Here is a 17659-nt window from a genome sequence, read left to right as displayed (position 1 = left end):
GGGGGGGGAGGGGGTAACAATTCGGTGTATACCAAAAACATACGAAAGAACCGAGTAACTTGTCACAGTGATTTTGCACCATTTGTTAGTGGTTGACTAAAAGGTGAATGGTACCACTAAGGGAGAGGAGGACGGTGTGGATGATACAAGGTCCGATGAAAAAATATTACAATATGAAAGCAGGGAAACCGTAAGCGCGGGCGTGCGTTTTTATATTCGTCTTGTTTCTCTCTCTCTCCCTCTCTTTATTTCTCGTTGAGCAGGTGGGCATTCTGCGGCGTAGCGTTAAAGGAAGAGAATAAAAGAGAGGAAGAGAGATAGAGAAATAGAGTTAGGGGAGTACATGAGCTGGAGGGTTTCCTGCAAGACTGCACTGTTGGATGAACTCTTCACATACATCGCTGGGAAAACTGATGCGAACACATTACAAAAGGAATGTGTTTTAGCTCTGCCACAACTGGAAACATTGGCAAAGATGTTAGGTTTTTCACTAGATGACATGTCAATGTACCGCTTGGCGTGGAGCTGGTCGTGCGAGGCGCCACTGTGCATTCGAAAAAGTGAATTTGTGAATGGGATGAATGCCATTTGTAGTGGCGTGAAGCTTTCCGCCACCGCGACTTCCTCCACATGCTCGGCGTCACCGGTTAAATCACCCAAGAAGGAATTTGAGCCAATTCTCTTGGCGTTGCGGAACCATGTTGAAACTCTGGATGGTGCGTTGCGCGGTGATGTGACAAAGTTTAGACATTTTTACCGCTTCATTTACAAGTGGGTTCAGTCTCCTTTAACGATGGAGAGGAATATGGGTCAAGTAGGAATGTCCATCGAAACCGCTGTGGAATTATGGCGGATGCTTTTTCCACACTACAGGGAGTTTAAACGATTGGATGACTGGATAACATTCTGTATGAGTAAAAAGCTTTTCCCTCACGGGATCATTAGTCGAGATTTGTGGGAGCAGTTGCTGGAGTTCACCTTTGTGACAGACTACAGCAAGTATGATGTTAGTGATGCATGGCCCAGTGCAATGGATGATTTTGTTGAGTACGTTAAATCAAAAGTGTGAAACGAATAAGAAACGCCGCGTTCCTTTTGGTGTGAAATATTTGAACCTTGGGAAGGACTGGGAGACAAAGGAATCTTTAACTTCGTTTCACACGCCCGCAGTAATCGACTCAGCATATGCCAAAAGTAGCAGTGATCGGCTCTCCTTTGCCGCGTGATGGATTTTTGATTCCTGTTGTTTTGCCAACTTGTGTTGAATGCATGGTCTCTTTTGTACCTACTTATGTGGGGGTTTCGATTTGAACCTTTGATGTGGCGCGACATTTTGTTGTTGCATTTTTTTTTAGCTATGATGTGAATGAATATCCTTTGGAGTGGGGACGAAGATATATCAAAAATGTCATTTCGGGAAGATGAAATATTGCTTGTTCTTCTTCTGCCGATTCTGCAGAGGGAGGTGATGTGCCTATATTTCTCCTCCTCCATACACACGCTATAACATTAACGAGAATTACGACAGCAGCAGCACAAAATGATGTTGGTTACCTTGTACTGCCCCTCTGTTGGTGGTTCCAGTTAGTGATAACGTAGAACGACGAAGCGAAGTGGTTTCCTCAGACCTACATGTTTCAAGTGGTGCGCGAAAATTGTGCGTTCGTTTTCACAGGGATGTAATGTCCCAAATAATTTTGAGGCGTAAAAACAACTCACCTACGGTGTGCCACGATGACTTTCAGTGTTTCCTTTTAACTAGTAATTCAGAGTGTGAAGCGGTGTTAAATGGTGCATTTGAGAGTCACTCGGAGGGTGCGGGTTTAAGTAGTTTATCTACCTTTAGTTAAACACCGTTGCTGCTCGCCAGACTGCAGTGCCTCACAAGTCACCAAAGATTATTCTGCGAGAACTGAGATAGCCATTTGTTACCCGGCGGTGGTTCGATTGGTGGCGTCAGTTATTTGTCTTCCTTCCGATGAAAGTCTTGCGGGGCTCTTTTCTTCTTTTGTTGTTGTTGTTGTTTCGCTCGAGTGAGTGAGTGCTGCGGTGCAAACGTATTGGGTGTGTATAGTATGATTGGCTATGGGATACGGTGCCGTTTTTTGAGGCGGGTTGGGTGTTGCCCTCAGTGACATGATGCGTCTCTTCCTTCTCTACTCCTCATTGCGCTACAAGTACGGCCTATGAAGCAGAATATCCATCAAACGAGATTCGGGCAATCGTTTCAACGGGCGTATTTGGCTTGAGTTGTGAAACTTAGTGTTTTCTTAATGAAAAGAACACGTGAGGCATAACACCATCACTTTAACCTCGCCTTCCTACTTTTGCGCGTGACGACTAATGTGTAGTGTTTACGATGTTACTTTCTGACGCAGGGCATCGACTGTGCAGCCCTATTTTTGTTGTTGTGGGCGTGACATTATTGGTGCTGTGGCCGACCTACTCACCACTGACTCAGTTTCCTTCATCAACTTTGCTACTCCGCGGTTGCCGGGTGTATTCTTATCTTCCATAAAATTGTAGTAGATGGCAAAAACACTTAGCGATGCCTTCCCTGACACGGATGGTGCCATCTGTCAGTCCTTCTTCCAAAGCACTGATTTTGGTGAAAAGACGTGGCAAGAGGTTGGTCTCTACGCTCAATGCGACGAACGTACGTTTTGGACGGTGGTTGCCAATCACAAAAATGTGGCGATTGTCCTGAAACAGTTAGTCGATGCGGTTAACACTGCCCACAGCTCTGCCTTCTCCAGAAAGCTTCAACCCACTGATGAGAATAGCGTTGTTACAATATTTGTTCGAGTTGCCAGCACCACATCCACCGTGCTTGCGGCTGGCGCAAGTATCTCGAGTCTGGCGAATCGTTTGACCGAAATCATTGCCCCGTCGTTACTGGTGTCCGTCTCTGTGATGCTATTACGCCACTCGGGGACGATAGCATCTGCAGCAGTCACTGGACTTATCCTCCTCAACCCCGCGTACCTCTGTGCAATGCCATCTATCATAAACTCATGGTGTGATGCCACATCTTCTTTGGCCGCACAGTGCTGTAGGGACCTGTCAAGGGGAAGGCACCAAAGGCTTGCTGGTGATGTTGTCCCTTTTTTCGAGAACGCTTACCGCCACATGAAGCAACTCTGGTCTCTTATGCACTGTGCACCGTTTCTTGCGGAATATGTGCCACTGTCTCGTGCGCTCAGCTGCCTTCGCGTTGTTGTGGATCTCATCTCACCAGCACTTCAGCATTTTGTCCTCACATGTGACGCATTGGTGAATCACCGTGGACAACTTTCAAAGGCTAACTCTGTAATCGTAAATGCTGCCGTAAATACTGCATCTATACTTGTTCTCTTCCGTACATACCGGCTGGCATGTGGCGAGGGACGATCTTATTGCGTGGATCACGTTGTGGAGTCCACATATGAGTCTATCACCGGTTACATTACAAAAAAAGTTTCGGGTGCACCCGCGCTCCTGCTTTCAAACCCCACGTGGCCGTTAACTTCGGTGCTGCATGAGCTGGTTTTACCCCGCCATGAGGACAGAGACTTTCGGTTGGGGAAGTTGTTTGGTTTGTTGAATGAGTCCGTTCAGGATAGTAAAGACTTTGCCGATGGGTTCGCGGGGTGTCGCCCTCGGTTCTTTGAAATACTTTTATTGGAGTTAGTCCACCAGTCGTTTCACATTGATTCGCTTTTGGAGAAACATTTGGTTACTGCTACGGAGGCTGAAGAATGGGGAGCATCCGAGCGCACCATAACACAAGCAATTGCGGGTATTGTTGATAAAAGCAAAGGGAGCTGTGCCAGCCCGCCCGGCGATTGTGATGATATTGTCAACCCACCCATTCCTCCACATCGGCACGGTACGTCAAGCAACCCGCTAGTAAATATTGTCCTGGATGTTATGCCACACTTCAACGTTAAGGGTATTGAGGCGGCTTTAAGTTACTACAATAATGATGTTGAACACTTTATACTTGATGCTTCAATGGACAATATTGTGCCTCACATTTTTGAGCAGTTGATGGAGCCGGAACCCTCCTTAATTGCGGAGATGTTACGCGACGAAGATGATGATACAATGCGTGGAACTGAGGTGCCTCCGGCACAGCAGCACGTCATTACTTCTGAAGACTATGATAATGAACTTGAAGGTGTTGACATAAACTTATTAATTGGATGCGACTTGTATGAAGCTATCAATGGTTCCGCTGAGCAAATTAGCTGCAACGACTTCTCCGAAGAATTTCAGTACTCTACGCTGCATTCAGGGGACCATGGGCACCACAATGTGGGTGGAACGTTTGAGGTCGATGAAGTGCTCAAGGAGAAGATTCGCATGTTGACAGAGATGATGTACGAAGATGAGTATGACGATACACAGGATGGCACGGAGGTTCGTGGACTCGGGAAGCAGTTCAACACAGATGACGTAGAGTCGCTGTCGTCAGGCGAGGAAAGAAATGAAAACTATGAGGTGACTCATGGAAATGAAGGCGTGGCCACCGAGGATGCATCTGCGGCCCCAACAAGTAGTGATGGCTTTGCAGCTATGCCTTCCAATACTGCCACACATCGTCCACGGACACTTTACGACGAGAAGCGGTTTCATATGGATCGAACTAAGCAGCACGACGCACGAGTTAAAGCTGTTAGGGAGGCCAAACAAAACACCCCTTCTTATACCAAGAAGAAAAAGACGATGCAAAGGAAGCCGAGGGACAGCGGAGCACTTACCCGTGCTGCGAGGAAAGGCAGATTGGAATGATGAATCAGCTGCAGTTTGGCGACGATTTACCCACACCTGGGGGCTTTGTTGCTGCTGTACAGTTTGACTCTTTGACCACATTGTTGGGCGCTCCCAAAGCCCCAACTTGTTAAAATTTTCAAGGTCGCTACTGTTGCGGCGGCAGCCCTCGGCACAGATTCTTTTCTTATAGCACGCTGTTTCTCCCGCCTGAAATTTTTTGTCCTAAATGGAAAGTATGAATAAAATAGGCAACAGTTAGCATGTGGCAACGCCTCAGGTTCGACAGGTTGTCCTCTTCGGTGCGACGCACGAACTTGAATCCCCTCAAACCATGTGCTGCTCTGACCGAGCAGCGTGCCGAACTGCGCAATCTACATCAATACCCCACTGCCCGACACAAAAGTTTAGTTAAAGATCGCCTCCGCTTCGCACGAAACTGGTGGTTGACGGGTGGAAATAATTATGAATTAGTTCACGAGGTGGGTCACGAACGAGAGGCAACGGAGTGCTTCGCCGAATACGCTCAGGACTCCAGCAGGGACGTTTATTTGATGTCAACGAATAGACTTAGCGATTTACCCCCCGGGGACAGACTTAAAGCAATTGTGGGTCTTATGCGCTCCCGTTGGGAAGTGAAAGATGCTAACCGCGGTTATGACAAAGCCAAATTGCTACTCCAGGCTTTGGAGTGCTTTAGTGAAATGAAGGCGTCTGGCCAAATTGGGGACTTTAACTCGCTTCCAGAACCAGACCAAGATACTTTTCTGCAGTACGTTGAGGGTTGCTCGCGGTTTGCTCAAGCATGCTCTCATTCCCATCCCGATGCCGTGAGGGTTCTGCTTCGGGCAGCTCAAATTTGTGAGGAGATGCGTTGTGTTGAGAAAAGGGATGAAATGATACAGGTGACGGAAGCAGCTGCCAATCGAATGGACAGGGCGTATGCCTTTAGTCGTCCCCACGATACTTTGCGTGCTGCGCCTCCATCGTTGCATGAAAACGAGGATTGTGTTCGGTTGAAGAATACCGAGGAGCTGAGGCGACGATTTGGGAATACTGCTCCACACGTGCTAGAGAAGCCCAAACGTGTGGACTGCCTCCGCATACATCGCAATCGGCCTCTCCTTTTGCATCCTATGAAGGACAACAACAAACTGTTGGAGCTATCAAAGTTACCCGCGAGGCCAGAGTTTGATTCGTGGACTTCCCATCAAACTTAGCGTGGCGCATGGCGTATGATCACGGGTTTGCGTATTCACCAAGTCAGTCGGCGTTTCCTCTGGCCAACTTATGGGGCACCTGGCACGTTAGCTAGTGCATTATTTTTCCTTTTTATGTGTGCTTTGCGCAAAACACTTCATACTGGTAGTCGGCACTGTGCTTCTGTCACGCACACAAGACAATTATCTGGAAAAAAAAATGTCTTCTGTCCTTTATTTCTCGTTATTTTTCCTTTCCCTGTCGCTCCTTTGCTTGCGCATACACTTCCAGGGTGCAGTTCTTCGGGTAAAGGAAGTGGTGGGGAGTGGTTGTGAGGCCGGTTAGCGGAGCGTTAATCAACATGTCCCGGTACAGTACAGGCATCGAAAATATTCCCTCGCTTTTTGATCTAGCGAGTGCACTGACGGGGTTCATTGCAGATTTCACGCAAGTTGTTTTCGGAAACACACAAACTTCCTTTACAGCAGCGGCATTGGAGGAGACTGACCGTGGCAACTATGATCCGGTAGCTCGTAGTTGGGAAGGCACGGGCGGCTTAAACTACCGTGTGCCGCTATATCCTATTCCTAGTGAAAGACATACGCGTGAACGAACACGCAACATCAAAATTCTTATGGACAACTGTCGGCGGATTTGTGTTGAGGATGAGCTCCCCAGTACAAAAGAGGAACTTCAATTTTGGACTGCCTATCGATTTATGAAGTACCAAATGTACCTAACACCTACGTGTGTGATAATGCCACCGCTGTACGTTATGTGGCGCATGTTTCACGATCGCATTCCACGGCCTTTCCGCGGACGGACAATACCAGTTACACTTTCACTCGCTCTGGCGGAGCAGTGGGCAGATGCAACATACCCCGGTCATCAGTTCTTGTCGACGGCACTGAGGGCGAAAACACCGATGGGTGATGCTGCCAGGGCTGAATGGTTGCGACTTCAACCAATCGACATTCCCTATTACATATACGCTGCCTATCAGTTTCAGCATTTCTTTGGAAATGTTCCCAAAGAGATTCTGTTTGGTGGGGACATTGCCGGCTATTGCAGCTAATTATACTAGTGTGAAGGAAAGCAGGGGAGAACCTGATACCATCTGGAGTACCCTAATTTTTGGAGAGCAGTTGCGGTTTTCGTGATGCTTCTTTTTCCCCACCGTCACACCGAGTTACAAGAATTACGTGCCATTATGGGGGTGATCGTCACAGTACGTTACTGTTATCGTTCGTGTTGTTTCGCGCCTGTCGACTGTTACCAATTATTTTTATTCGTTTGCGTTCGGTGGAGTGTTGGTCTCGCGGAGACTGGAATGAAGAGTTGACTAACGTTACTGTCACCGTTGGCGTGTGCGTGTCGATATTATCTTCTGGGTTGGGGAAGCCATATCACGGCGAGGGGAATAGGATAAAGGTGGAAATTCGGAAGAAACAAGACATATACACTTACTGTACAGATGCTGATGCTTCACTTTCGTGGTTGCCTTGTTTTTGTTATCGGAACGGGAGAGTGTCGCCCTTTCCGGCACACAACGATGAGCGTTTTCTAACTTCATGGGAACTGCGCGAAAGTTGATAATAGGACATTTTGTATTAATGCCATTTGATGATTCCATCTACTCTCTGGGCCGAAGTCACAACCGGCAGGCTAGCGTGGTTAAAATCAGCCGGCAGAGCTACTTTGCGGGGTTTATCTGCTTTTTATTGGTTTGTTTTGGTGCGCCCCCTCCGCGTCTGCATTTATTATGGTTACAGTGTGTCCGCTGTGGTGGTGGCCTGGTGTGTTACGACATGTTCTTGGTCCTGATACTTCCGGTTTTTACCGCTTTGTGTCTTGTCACATAATGTGCACCTTGCAAAGGGTGGATATTCATGATCTGCCTTTATCAGGAGTTTCACTATTTTTTTATGTATGTTATAGGACGAGGCTCTGTGTGGATTGCTGAATTCTGGTGCATGTGTGCGGGCGAGTGCTTTTTCTAACAGTTTTCCTTCGCCTTTCTTTCTTTTATTTTTCCCTGCTCTCAGGTACACCTCCCCCTCATTAATACTTTTTTCATTCGTCAACGTTGTTGCATTAATACGAGTTCTGCCACCGTTCAGGTATATGTTGAATGAACGGCGGCCTCAGGTGCATTTACCCGTGACGGAGGCTCGCGCCGCAATTGTCCGCATGATTCGCCGCCATAATGCCGTTGTTATTGTAGGTGAGACGGGTTCAGGAAAGACAACACAAATTCCGCAATATGTGTGGGATGATATCGTCTCAAAGGGGGACGGAGGCATTGTTGGATGCACGCAACCACGTCGTGTGGCTGCTGTGAGTATCGCGCGGCACGTCGCACAGCAAAGGGGTGGTAAAGTCGGCGGTGAGGTGGCTTATGCCGTACGATTTGATGACACATGCACAAAAAATACGAAGATAAAGTTCATGACGGACGGTATTCTTTTGCGAGAGATCCAGACGGATCCTGATTTGACGCATTATCGCTGTTTGATTCTTGATGAGGCACACGAACGAACGCTGCACGGTGATGTACTTTTCGGTCTTCTTAAAGACATTGCCAGACGCAGGAAGAACACACTATCCATTGTCATAATGTCCGCAACGCTCAACGAGGAGCACTTCTCAAAATTTTGGTGGGATGCGCCGGTTGGCGTGATTCACGGCAGGACTTTTCCGGTAACTATTTATCACACAGTTGAGCCGCAGGCCGATTATGTGGAGGCAGCTGTGAGTGCCCTTCTACAGATTCACCAACGGGAGGAACCAGGTGATGTTTTGTGTTTCCTTACAGGGAGGGAGGAAATTGAAGATGCTAAACGGATGCTCGAGCAGCGCATGAAGTTGCTCCCAAATGACATAGGAGATTTTGTTGTTCTTCCGCTTTACTCTGCGATGCCGTACGAGCAGCAATTGGTTGTGTTTGACCCTGCTCCACCCGGGAAGCGTAAGATAATTATTGCGACAAACATTGCTGAAACTTCTATTACCGTGGAAGGCATAAAGTACGTGGTGGACAGCGGTGTGGTGAAAGCGAAGCACTACAATTCAAAGACAGGAATGGAAGTGTTGGCAGAAGTTGATGTTAGCAGGGCTCAGGCGACACAACGTGCAGGACGGGCAGGGCGCGTGGCGGCAGGGAAGTGTTTTCGTCTGTACACCGCTCAGGCCTTTGAATCGCTGCACGAGAACACGGTGCCGGAAATACAGCGGTGCTCGCTAATTAGCGTAGTGCTGCAGATGAAGAGCCTCAACATTGATCGTATTGCTGACTTTGAGTTCATGGATGCACCGAACCCGCACGCGTTAACAAAGGCGGAGGAAACACTGATGCTGCTGAACGCTCTGGATAGCGAAGGGTGCGTTACGCCGCTGGGAAAGCGGCTGACCGACTTCCCCATTGAGCCAGCAGCAGCTATGGTGCTATTGGCAGGAAAGGCTTTAGGTGTCGAGCGTGAAGCAGTTATTGCTATTGCGATGACAAGCACCGAAAACTTGTTTGTTACATCCCGTGACATGAAAGAAAGGGCTGACAGGTGCAAAGGGGCCTTTGCGAAGTCCGCAGGAGATCACGCAACTCTGGTTAGCATCTACCAGGCGTTTAAACATTCACCAAAGGATCAGCGAAAGTTATGGTGCGAGACAAACGCCATCAGCTATCGCCAAATGCTAAAAGTTCAAGATGTTATTACGCAGCTTATGGCTATACTTGCTGAGGGTGATGACGAGGAATTGTTAGCTACTTTAGTGCCCAAGTCAGTTCGGCAAGCGCTGTCCCATAAGGCGACGGACGAGAGTTGTGCCGTCGTCAGTGGGAGTAATGACGACAACACCGTGACGAACGGTTATGACCACCAGTGGGAGCCTGGTGCGAATGGAAGGTCTAGTGGACTAAAGTTTCGTGATTTTGAGCTTCTTCGTCGCGCGCTTTGTTGCGGTTATTTTCTTAATGTAGCCTTTTACAATGCAAAAATTGGCAACTTCCAAACCGTAGTGGGACAGCAGGTGGTGCACATCCACCCCTCATCGGTGCTATTCACGTTGCGAAGAAAGCCAGCATTAGTACTATTCAACAGCGTTGTGCGTACAACAAGACGATATATGCAAAACGTTTCCGTTGTGCAGGAGGCCTGGCTTCGTGAAACATCGTCTTTCTCACGTATGATGTTGTAAAGAGCAGTAATTCAGTTAAAATTTTCCACCTTGATCACAACGGCAGGAAAAGGGGTACCGCGGGGATGTTCGTAACTTTAAGAGGAGTGACGTCTACATCGCCTCCCGCTTAAATAAGCATACGACTGCGCCTGCGCATGCATGAATGTATGGGGTAAACATTGGAGGATATGGTCGCAACGTTACATTCGGATAAAAATTGAGCGAGCAGTACAATAAGTATTTTTGTGTATTTGTAATCTACATAAATACCCCTGTTTTTTCCCCTTGTTAACTACATGTGGAAAGGTATCTTAGGGCTACTTAGTTTGTGTCTCCTCACATGTGTGCCTGCTCACGCGCATCCATTTTTGCGACTACAAGCCTCCTTTCCCTTCCCTTTCCTTGCATAGCATCCGTTGCATCAACACCGTTGCAACACGGGTCAGTTGGACATCCATTAGGTAGTTTGGTTCAAATATAACGGGCAGGTGTGAGCCATTTGGTGTAAAGGGTAGTGCTATGGGTTCTTTTACTTCCTGTGACCAACGCCCAACGGCATCGACTACCGCTGCTCCGCATTCTTATGATGCTGATAAGGTGCTTCGAAACTTTGACACCTCAACCCCCACCGCCGCCGTCATTGGTGCCGGCATTACGGGTGTGCACATCGCCTACGAACTCGCTCAGTTGGGATTCCGCGTAACAGTTTTCGAGCAACGCCGGGATATTGGCCTTGGTGAAACGCAATACGCGCTTCCATTTGTTGGTGTCGGTTTGCTTCATCCTTACATTCATTCCATTCGGATGGGTCGCGAGCTGCTATGGTCAAAACTGAAATTGAACTCGAAAGACATAGTAACTGTTGACTACTCGTGGAATTTCCTCTTCTCATCCTTCATCCACCGCTGGCTATGGGCGAGGAAGTGGGGTAAGCTGAGAGCAGAAGAGGTGATGAAGTATACAAACAATTTGGCACGCTTAAGTGTGGGTGTTATTGATGAACTTTCCCACAAACACAAAACCCTTGCACCGTACGTTCTAAGTCGGAACGTCACTGTGCAGACGTTGGAGGAGGGGCCTCGCGCCGATAAGCGGGAAGCAATACTGCACCAGGCCGCAACAGCCCATCGTCAGCCGTTAATGGTTGATTTGGTGGGATGGACACGCGAGCTGGCTAAAGTTTGTCGTGAGAAATACGGTGTAGAATTTGCAGTTGGCGAGAAACTTTTGGATTTCAAGACGACCCTGTCCTTCGGAGTGGAAGTGGTGTCTGGTCTGCGTTTCTCACGCAACGTTGACGGGCGCGTGGAGTATAAAAACCGGGTCTTTGACGTCGTTGTTCTTGCCGCCGGTGCGCAAACGGGTGAGTTGACGTGGGAGTCGTCACAAATCCCCATCGTTGGATTGGCTGGCTGCTCCGTTGCTCTGCGTCCTGGAGCTGGAGAGGGAGTTGGGGAGCTTATGGGGAAGTTGCACCTCTCTTCACCCGGTTTGGTTATGGTTTCTCCAGAAAGTCACCTTGTTTGCTACAGGACGTCAGCTAGTAATGATGCTGGTGGGGAAGTGCTTTTCCTTCAGGGTCTATTGTCTCTGGACTGCACCGTAAGGACTTTGCCACGCGTTGGGAGAATGCTTTCACGCATAGAGGCACATCTACGGGAGAAGTGCCAGATTAATATCCCGCTTTTGCACCGCTATCGTGAGTGTGGTGGGAGACAACAGCTGGATGATGGTAACACACACGTTGTGACGAGCAATCCGGTAATGCATGCTGCAGAGTACATTCGTTCTTCTACACCGGACGGCGTTCCGTTCATTGGTGATAACGGTGCCGCGTTTAATTCTTTCATATGTGCAGGCTTTGGTGATCATGCTGCCGACATGGCTCCAGGTGCAGCAAAAATACTGGCGAAGTTTATCGAATTAAAAGCATGTGCAATGCAAAGACAGGATGAAAAGACGATGGAGCGCGACGGCTATAATATTGCCGCTGTTATGTCGGACGAGCGCGTGGAGAAAACGCGGCGAGAGCTGCAGTTACTCCTTAACGGCTGCCAGACTATTGACGATATTCCCCCAGGAGGGGAATTGGAGAACTTTGTGCAGCTTCCGTATTCTTACACACGTTTTGATGGGGTTGTGAAGGACCAAATCCCCGATGTGGCGCACGTTTCGCTTTTGCAGCGGGTGTCTGACATGGAGAAACGTTTGCTTCAAACTTTTGCTCCCTGGGAGCATTACATCAACCAGCAGGCTATCAAACTCTCGCGTCGCGATAACGTCCCCGATTGGCTGAGGACCATTGTGTATTACTACTTTCTGGACGAAAGTGACGATCTGGAGATGCTGAAGAACAAGCAGAAGTACGTGGAGGGAATTCGCCGTATACGTGAGCAATTTGAGGAAGGTAATGAAACGTCAGCCAGTGGGGCCACTCCGTCATCGTCATCGTAGTTGACCTTCCACGACCAGTTGGTATGTGAAAGCTCGGCTGTTTTATTCGTGCGGTTTACCTCCTTTCTTTCTCGTTAACACATTTTCCTTGAGTACATTTTTTGCACCTTGTGTTGACCCTCGCCGGGTATTATTTTTGCTTTGGTTTGGCTGATCGCCTCGGTTTCACCTTTTTCTATTCTGATCAAACGTCCTTCGATTGTGAGTTGCGTGAAGCGGCAGGGACAGCGTTGCTGTGCACTCCCATTGCGGTTGATTACAATCCTCTGGAGAGTCTACAGGACAAAAGGGAAACAAGGGGAGGTTGGACACATCAGTGCGACAAGTGTTAAAGTATTATTATTATTATTATTTTGTAGTGCAACATGGGGAAAGCACCAGTCAAAGGTGTGTTTCTGGTGCTGGTGGCGTTAGTGCCCATGTTCCCCGCAGTAGACGCCAAGAAGGAGAAGCCCATGAATGTCCCGTTCCCACAGGATGCTATCGACGATGTACGCTGTGATGTGTGTCGCCTCATGGCAAAGCGCGCTTACGGTTATGTGTACGAACTGTTCGTTACAAGTGAACACACTCGGATTCCTGTCAACGAGGAAAACGTGCTTGTGGCAATCGAGGACATATGCAATCCCTTAGCGGCTTCGGGACAGTGGATTCGGCAAGTCGCCGTAGACACTTCGTCACCGGCTGCCGCAAAAGAGCCCTTTCACATCACACTTACTGAATTGCCACATCACTCGAAGTGCAAACGCACGTGCAAGACGCTGTCTGACGCTTGTGAGGCTGTTGTCGACGACGACGACATGGACCAGTTCTCCTCAAAGCTCCTTATATTGAAGAAGTACAAGGATGCATCTGCTCTCGCCGATGCTACTTGTGGGGTATCGGCTTTCTGCACCTCACGAACAGGTTTTTCCTCAAAGAGATACAAGGAGTTACTTACGCTGGTCGCATCGGACGTTGTGGAGGTGATTGAACAGAAGGAAATGGATATTGAACGATTCATGGATGAAATGGAGCGTAAAGGGAATAGGCGCCAGGAAATCTACTCCCGGGAAGAAGTTATAAAAATGCAGAAAAGCCTAATCGAGGGGGACATTGAGACTGCAGCAGGTATTGATCCTTCCCTTAATAAGCTCACGGAAGAAGAGCAACTGGCTCTGCAGCAAATGCTAAAGAACAAACCAATGGGTAAGAAGAGGCCTCCCGAGGACGCAGGTCAAGCTGCCTCTCCAGAGGGTGATTCAGCGGAGGTGAACCCTGATTTGTAGCTGAAGTCCCCAACGTGCGTTGAAGCGCTACCGCGGACAAAGAGAAGGTACTGGCACACAATGGCTGGTAACCGGGTGCTGTTGTAGTTGGTGGGCTGACGTTTTGGGATTCCATAAAGAGAGGTTGCGGGATAGCGAGCGGATCGTAGCGTTGGTCTGTACGTTATTCGCCGCGTTGTTACTTTGGATGTGCTTATGTCGCTGTGAGAGTGTTGTAACAAACTCGTAAATGTCTTTCGGCACCACCCGTTTCTGGATTAGAAGGCTAGCAGCGCCGTATTCTTGTTATTGTTGTGCCTGTATGCAAGTGTGAATTCCTATTTTTTTTATTTTTGTAAATTATAAACCCCATCGTGTAGCAAAGACAGAGTAGCAACGGAAAGTGCGCAAATCTGTTCCAAGAAGGGGGAGGGACAGTGGGTTAAGGCAATAAATCTATTGACCAAGCGCGTGGACACTCAGGTTGCCCGCTCAATTGGCCTTACAAGGCATTTTTTTCCCTTTCGGCGTGAAGCGTTGCGGTTGTGGGAAAAAAAAAACACAAAATCGAGCACGGCATATGACTGCGACTTCCGGCTTTGATTGGTTGTGCGATGCACGACGAGCCTTCTGTGCCTACGGTGTGGACCTTATTCGGACTGGGTCCATACTTGTACGTACTACACCGTCTGTGACTTATCGAGCATCGGTTTTGTTTCAGCGTTTTCAGGCTGCTGCTGAGGAAGTTCGTCAAAAACGTGGGGACTACCATAGTGAAGAAGGCTTCCAACGTGGTGCCATCAGCAGAAGCGGGATTGAGGAAACATGTGTCATGGGCATTGGCTTAGAAACGTGTCGGCAGGCTACGTATACAATTCCTTCTCACGTCGGCACTGAGTGTTCTCCAGGAGTTCTTGTACTTGGTGATCTGTTCGCCCCACTGGACTATTGCTTGTACCACTTTGAGGATCACGATGACATCGTCTACTTAGCTGCAGCTTGCATTTTAGTAGCAGCGAAAGTCGAAGACCCATCCACACGGATTCGCTCTATCGTCAGCGTTTTCATGAGGCTCAACCAACGTCGTCGAAATGAACCAGTTATCGAACTCCTGCAGCCACCACCCGAACGATACGAGAATTTCAAAACACGCGTGCGTGAGGCTGAAGAGATTGTTCTCCAGACGCTTGGTTTCCAAACGTTCGTTGAGTGCCCGTTCAAATACGCCATTATATTCCTTGGAATACTCGTTGGGAATGATCCCGTTGACGGAGGGCTGGTAGTTACTGTCGGTGCATCACCGCCCCAACCGCCAGCCGCCGCCGGTGCTGCGAACCCAACCACTCCACTTGTAGGTAGTCGTCCATTGCAGGGTAGTGAGGCTTTTAGTTGCCCTTCTGCCAAAAAGTGGCTTGCAGATGCTGTCTGCTGGTTGAATGACATCCCTCGTTGGCGTGAACTTTACGCTGAAGAGGCATATGTTCTTGCGGTGTGCGCGCTCTACTGGACACGACCACCTGATGTCAGCGGTCTCCCGGAAGAGTGGACGGCGGCATTTGGAGTGGAGTCGTTCAAACGGGATTCAGTGCTTAGTGTTTACCGCGAAAACTTGGACGGGGCTTTGGGATCCGAGAAGCATAAAATAGAGGTTCTCCTGACCGCACGACACGAGAAACCCGATTACCCAACAATGGGACAACCAGCGCGTGTTGCCAATGCGGAGGATGAAGCCGCAAGCGGGGGAAAACCACTGCTGCCGCCATCTGACGTTAGCGCTGTAGGAACCGACCCGATGCCAATTCAGGTGAAGCCTACTGAGCCAAATGCGCCGATTTTCATACCAGATATTGTGGTCGGCACCGCCATCTCCGCCGGTCCTATTATTCCACCACCCTCCCCATCTGTTGTAACACCGCCATCGTTGGCGGTATTGCAGTCGGCCCTAAGCATCCCAATCACTCTTCCTCCCCAGCAGCCAATAAGCAGCAACACTACCAGTGCTGGTGGTATAAGTTGCAGCGGTCCATTGGGTTTGGAGGAGGTATTGCCGGGTGGAGGGGAGGAGTACAACAAGAGTTTGCCTCTGGAAGCCGTTGCGCCAGGCATTGCTGAACTTCGCCCCGCCGAGGAGGAGTACCAATTTGAGGACTTTAAAGAGATGCAGCGTAGGAGACGCCAGAAAGAGGAAGCAGAGCTACGGCAAACAAAGCGGAGGAGAAGCAGTAGTCGACGGCGACGCCATCGTTCGGATGAGAAACGAAGGCGTCGGTCTGACAGTCACGACAGACGCCGTTCTGATAGTCGCGAGAGGCGTCGACGCCCACGAGCGCCAAGTCCCCACAAAAATCGCTCAGGGGACCGCCAGCACCATCATCGACAACATCCGGCTGCTTCCTCTCAGCGACCAAAGAGTGACCGTAGGGATGACAGACACCGCAACGACGACTACAAACGAAATGATGGCAAATCTCAGCGGCGTCGAAGGTAGTCAAGAGGAGCATTTTCCTCTCGCTCACGAATGTTTTGCCCTCTCCAACACTTGGGGAAGGCACTGGTATGCGGTAGTCGGTATACCGGCGTCTCAGGTTCCTTTTATATTACTTATTTTAAGTAGGCAGCGGTTGTGCCTCATTTATTTATTTTACAGCATAACCGTGTCGCAGGTGTGCGCATGATAAACTTTCCAAGAAGTCCGACACCACTGGCCACTCAACACCCTCTATTCACTTCCACTTATTTGTTTTCAAGGTGAACAGAAACATCGTTGAAAGAAGCAAGGAGGGTGCAGCCGGTGTTGCTTTCAGTGCCTGTGTTGTTGTGTTTGAGTTTGTGTTGGCGGAGGGCAACTGTATGTGATTTGAAGTATGACGGCGCCTCTTTTCAGTGCGACCGATGTTCCTGCGGTAGTCACTGAACTTGCACTAAAGAGGTATGCGGAGTACCTTGTGCGGCGTCGCGAAAAACCTGAAGCAGCGGAAGGAATATCAGGCACTACACTTGAGGAAGCTCTGGCACCGCTGTATTTGCTTCATGGAAATACATTCACCTCCGCGATTGGAATTGCGATCCATGGGGCAGAGCACATTTTGAGGTGTGTCGTGCGTCAAGCGGCAGATAGCAATGAAGAAGAGGGGAAGCAACAACAGCATCAGGACAATCAGGACGGTAAATTCTCTACCAACAGATGCGCGTACATGGTGGGTGATCACTGTATTCTGTCTCTTTTCTACTGCAGCTGCAGGGCGTACGGTTACTCTTGCATCAAGCGGCAGGAGGCATCGACGTGCAAACATCTACTTGCTTTGCGGATAGCTCTATTACTGGAGGAAAATGGGCTTGCGACTGACTGCATACGTGAAAAGAGGATAACCACAGAGCAGTTTCAGGAAATGGTGCAGAGGCTTCTATGAAAGGTGCATTGCTTGTTTTTATATTTGGTGGGGTTTACCACGAGTAATTTGTTACTGGTGGTTGGTTTCGCCTATTCTTCCGTGTTTATTGCTGTGTGTTGAACTTCGGGGACGCTGGAAAACACTTGCGGAGTTATAATAATAACAATTATTTTCACAAAACACTATTCCCTCACCTACCTTAAATTCCTTTGTCGCCGGCATCTTCCTTCCCTTTTCGATACCTCTCGAAAACCCAGAGAGTGAAGATCGCCGAAATCATTATTGGGAGTTGGAGGAAGAGACGAGAGATTGCGGAGACATGATTCCATCAAATTGATATCTCAATAGGTCCAATGCCTTAACAGGCGTGTACCCTCTCTTTCCGCCGTTGTGTTGTTAAGAGGAAGTTGCAAATATCTATCACCGTCTTTACATTCG

General features: G+C 48.8%; 9 protein-coding genes across 9 annotated transcripts; all 9 read left to right on the top strand.

Moving 5' to 3' along the window:
* Nucleotides 1-343: 343 nt before the first annotated feature.
* Nucleotides 344-1069, top strand: TEOVI_000286700 (Cullin binding, putative; the record flags this gene model as incomplete). The annotated part of the gene is made up of 1 exon (XM_067225866.1): nucleotides 344-1069. The coding sequence occupies one exon, from the start codon at nucleotides 344-346 to the stop codon at nucleotides 1067-1069; it is 726 nt and encodes a 241-aa protein (XP_067081967.1).
* Nucleotides 1070-2529: 1460 nt separating this feature from the next.
* TEOVI_000286600 (uncharacterized protein) lies at nucleotides 2530-4773 on the top strand (the record flags this gene model as incomplete). The annotated part of the gene is made up of 1 exon (XM_067225865.1): nucleotides 2530-4773. The coding sequence occupies one exon, from the start codon at nucleotides 2530-2532 to the stop codon at nucleotides 4771-4773; it is 2244 nt and encodes a 747-aa protein (XP_067081966.1).
* Nucleotides 4774-5015: 242 nt separating this feature from the next.
* On the top strand, nucleotides 5016-5972 carry TEOVI_000286500 (uncharacterized protein; the record flags this gene model as incomplete). The annotated part of the gene is made up of 1 exon (XM_067225864.1): nucleotides 5016-5972. One exon carries the CDS (start codon nucleotides 5016-5018, stop codon nucleotides 5970-5972), a length of 957 nt encoding a protein of 318 aa, XP_067081965.1.
* A 341-nt stretch (nucleotides 5973-6313) lies between these two features.
* On the top strand, nucleotides 6314-7027 carry TEOVI_000286400 (uncharacterized protein; the record flags this gene model as incomplete). Its single annotated transcript, XM_067225863.1, has 1 exon — nucleotides 6314-7027. The coding sequence occupies one exon, from the start codon at nucleotides 6314-6316 to the stop codon at nucleotides 7025-7027; it is 714 nt and encodes a 237-aa protein (XP_067081964.1).
* A 1049-nt stretch (nucleotides 7028-8076) lies between these two features.
* Nucleotides 8077-10146, top strand: TEOVI_000286300 (pre-mRNA splicing factor ATP-dependent RNA helicase, putative; the record flags this gene model as incomplete). Its single annotated transcript, XM_067225862.1, has 1 exon — nucleotides 8077-10146. The coding sequence occupies one exon, from the start codon at nucleotides 8077-8079 to the stop codon at nucleotides 10144-10146; it is 2070 nt and encodes a 689-aa protein (XP_067081963.1).
* Nucleotides 10147-10647: 501 nt separating this feature from the next.
* TEOVI_000286200 (FAD dependent oxidoreductase, putative) lies at nucleotides 10648-12582 on the top strand (the record flags this gene model as incomplete). Its single annotated transcript, XM_067225861.1, has 1 exon — nucleotides 10648-12582. One exon carries the CDS (start codon nucleotides 10648-10650, stop codon nucleotides 12580-12582), a length of 1935 nt encoding a protein of 644 aa, XP_067081962.1.
* Nucleotides 12583-12947: 365 nt separating this feature from the next.
* On the top strand, nucleotides 12948-13850 carry TEOVI_000286100 (uncharacterized protein; the record flags this gene model as incomplete). Its single annotated transcript, XM_067225860.1, has 1 exon — nucleotides 12948-13850. The coding sequence occupies one exon, from the start codon at nucleotides 12948-12950 to the stop codon at nucleotides 13848-13850; it is 903 nt and encodes a 300-aa protein (XP_067081961.1).
* Nucleotides 13851-14409: 559 nt separating this feature from the next.
* TEOVI_000286000 (uncharacterized protein) lies at nucleotides 14410-16317 on the top strand (the record flags this gene model as incomplete). Its single annotated transcript, XM_067225859.1, has 1 exon — nucleotides 14410-16317. The coding sequence occupies one exon, from the start codon at nucleotides 14410-14412 to the stop codon at nucleotides 16315-16317; it is 1908 nt and encodes a 635-aa protein (XP_067081960.1).
* Nucleotides 16318-16693: 376 nt separating this feature from the next.
* Nucleotides 16694-17239, top strand: TEOVI_000285900 (uncharacterized protein; the record flags this gene model as incomplete). Its single annotated transcript, XM_067225858.1, has 1 exon — nucleotides 16694-17239. The coding sequence occupies one exon, from the start codon at nucleotides 16694-16696 to the stop codon at nucleotides 17237-17239; it is 546 nt and encodes a 181-aa protein (XP_067081959.1).
* Nucleotides 17240-17659: the final 420 nt, after the last annotated feature.

This window comes from Trypanosoma equiperdum (assembly GCF_001457755.1).
Source record: "Trypanosoma equiperdum strain OVI genome assembly, contig: ctg_631, whole genome shotgun sequence".
NCBI classification, from domain to species: domain Eukaryota; phylum Euglenozoa; class Kinetoplastea; order Trypanosomatida; family Trypanosomatidae; genus Trypanosoma; species Trypanosoma equiperdum.
The sequence above is the reverse complement of the archived record's forward strand: the minus strand, read 5'-3'. Positions and strand labels throughout refer to the sequence as shown.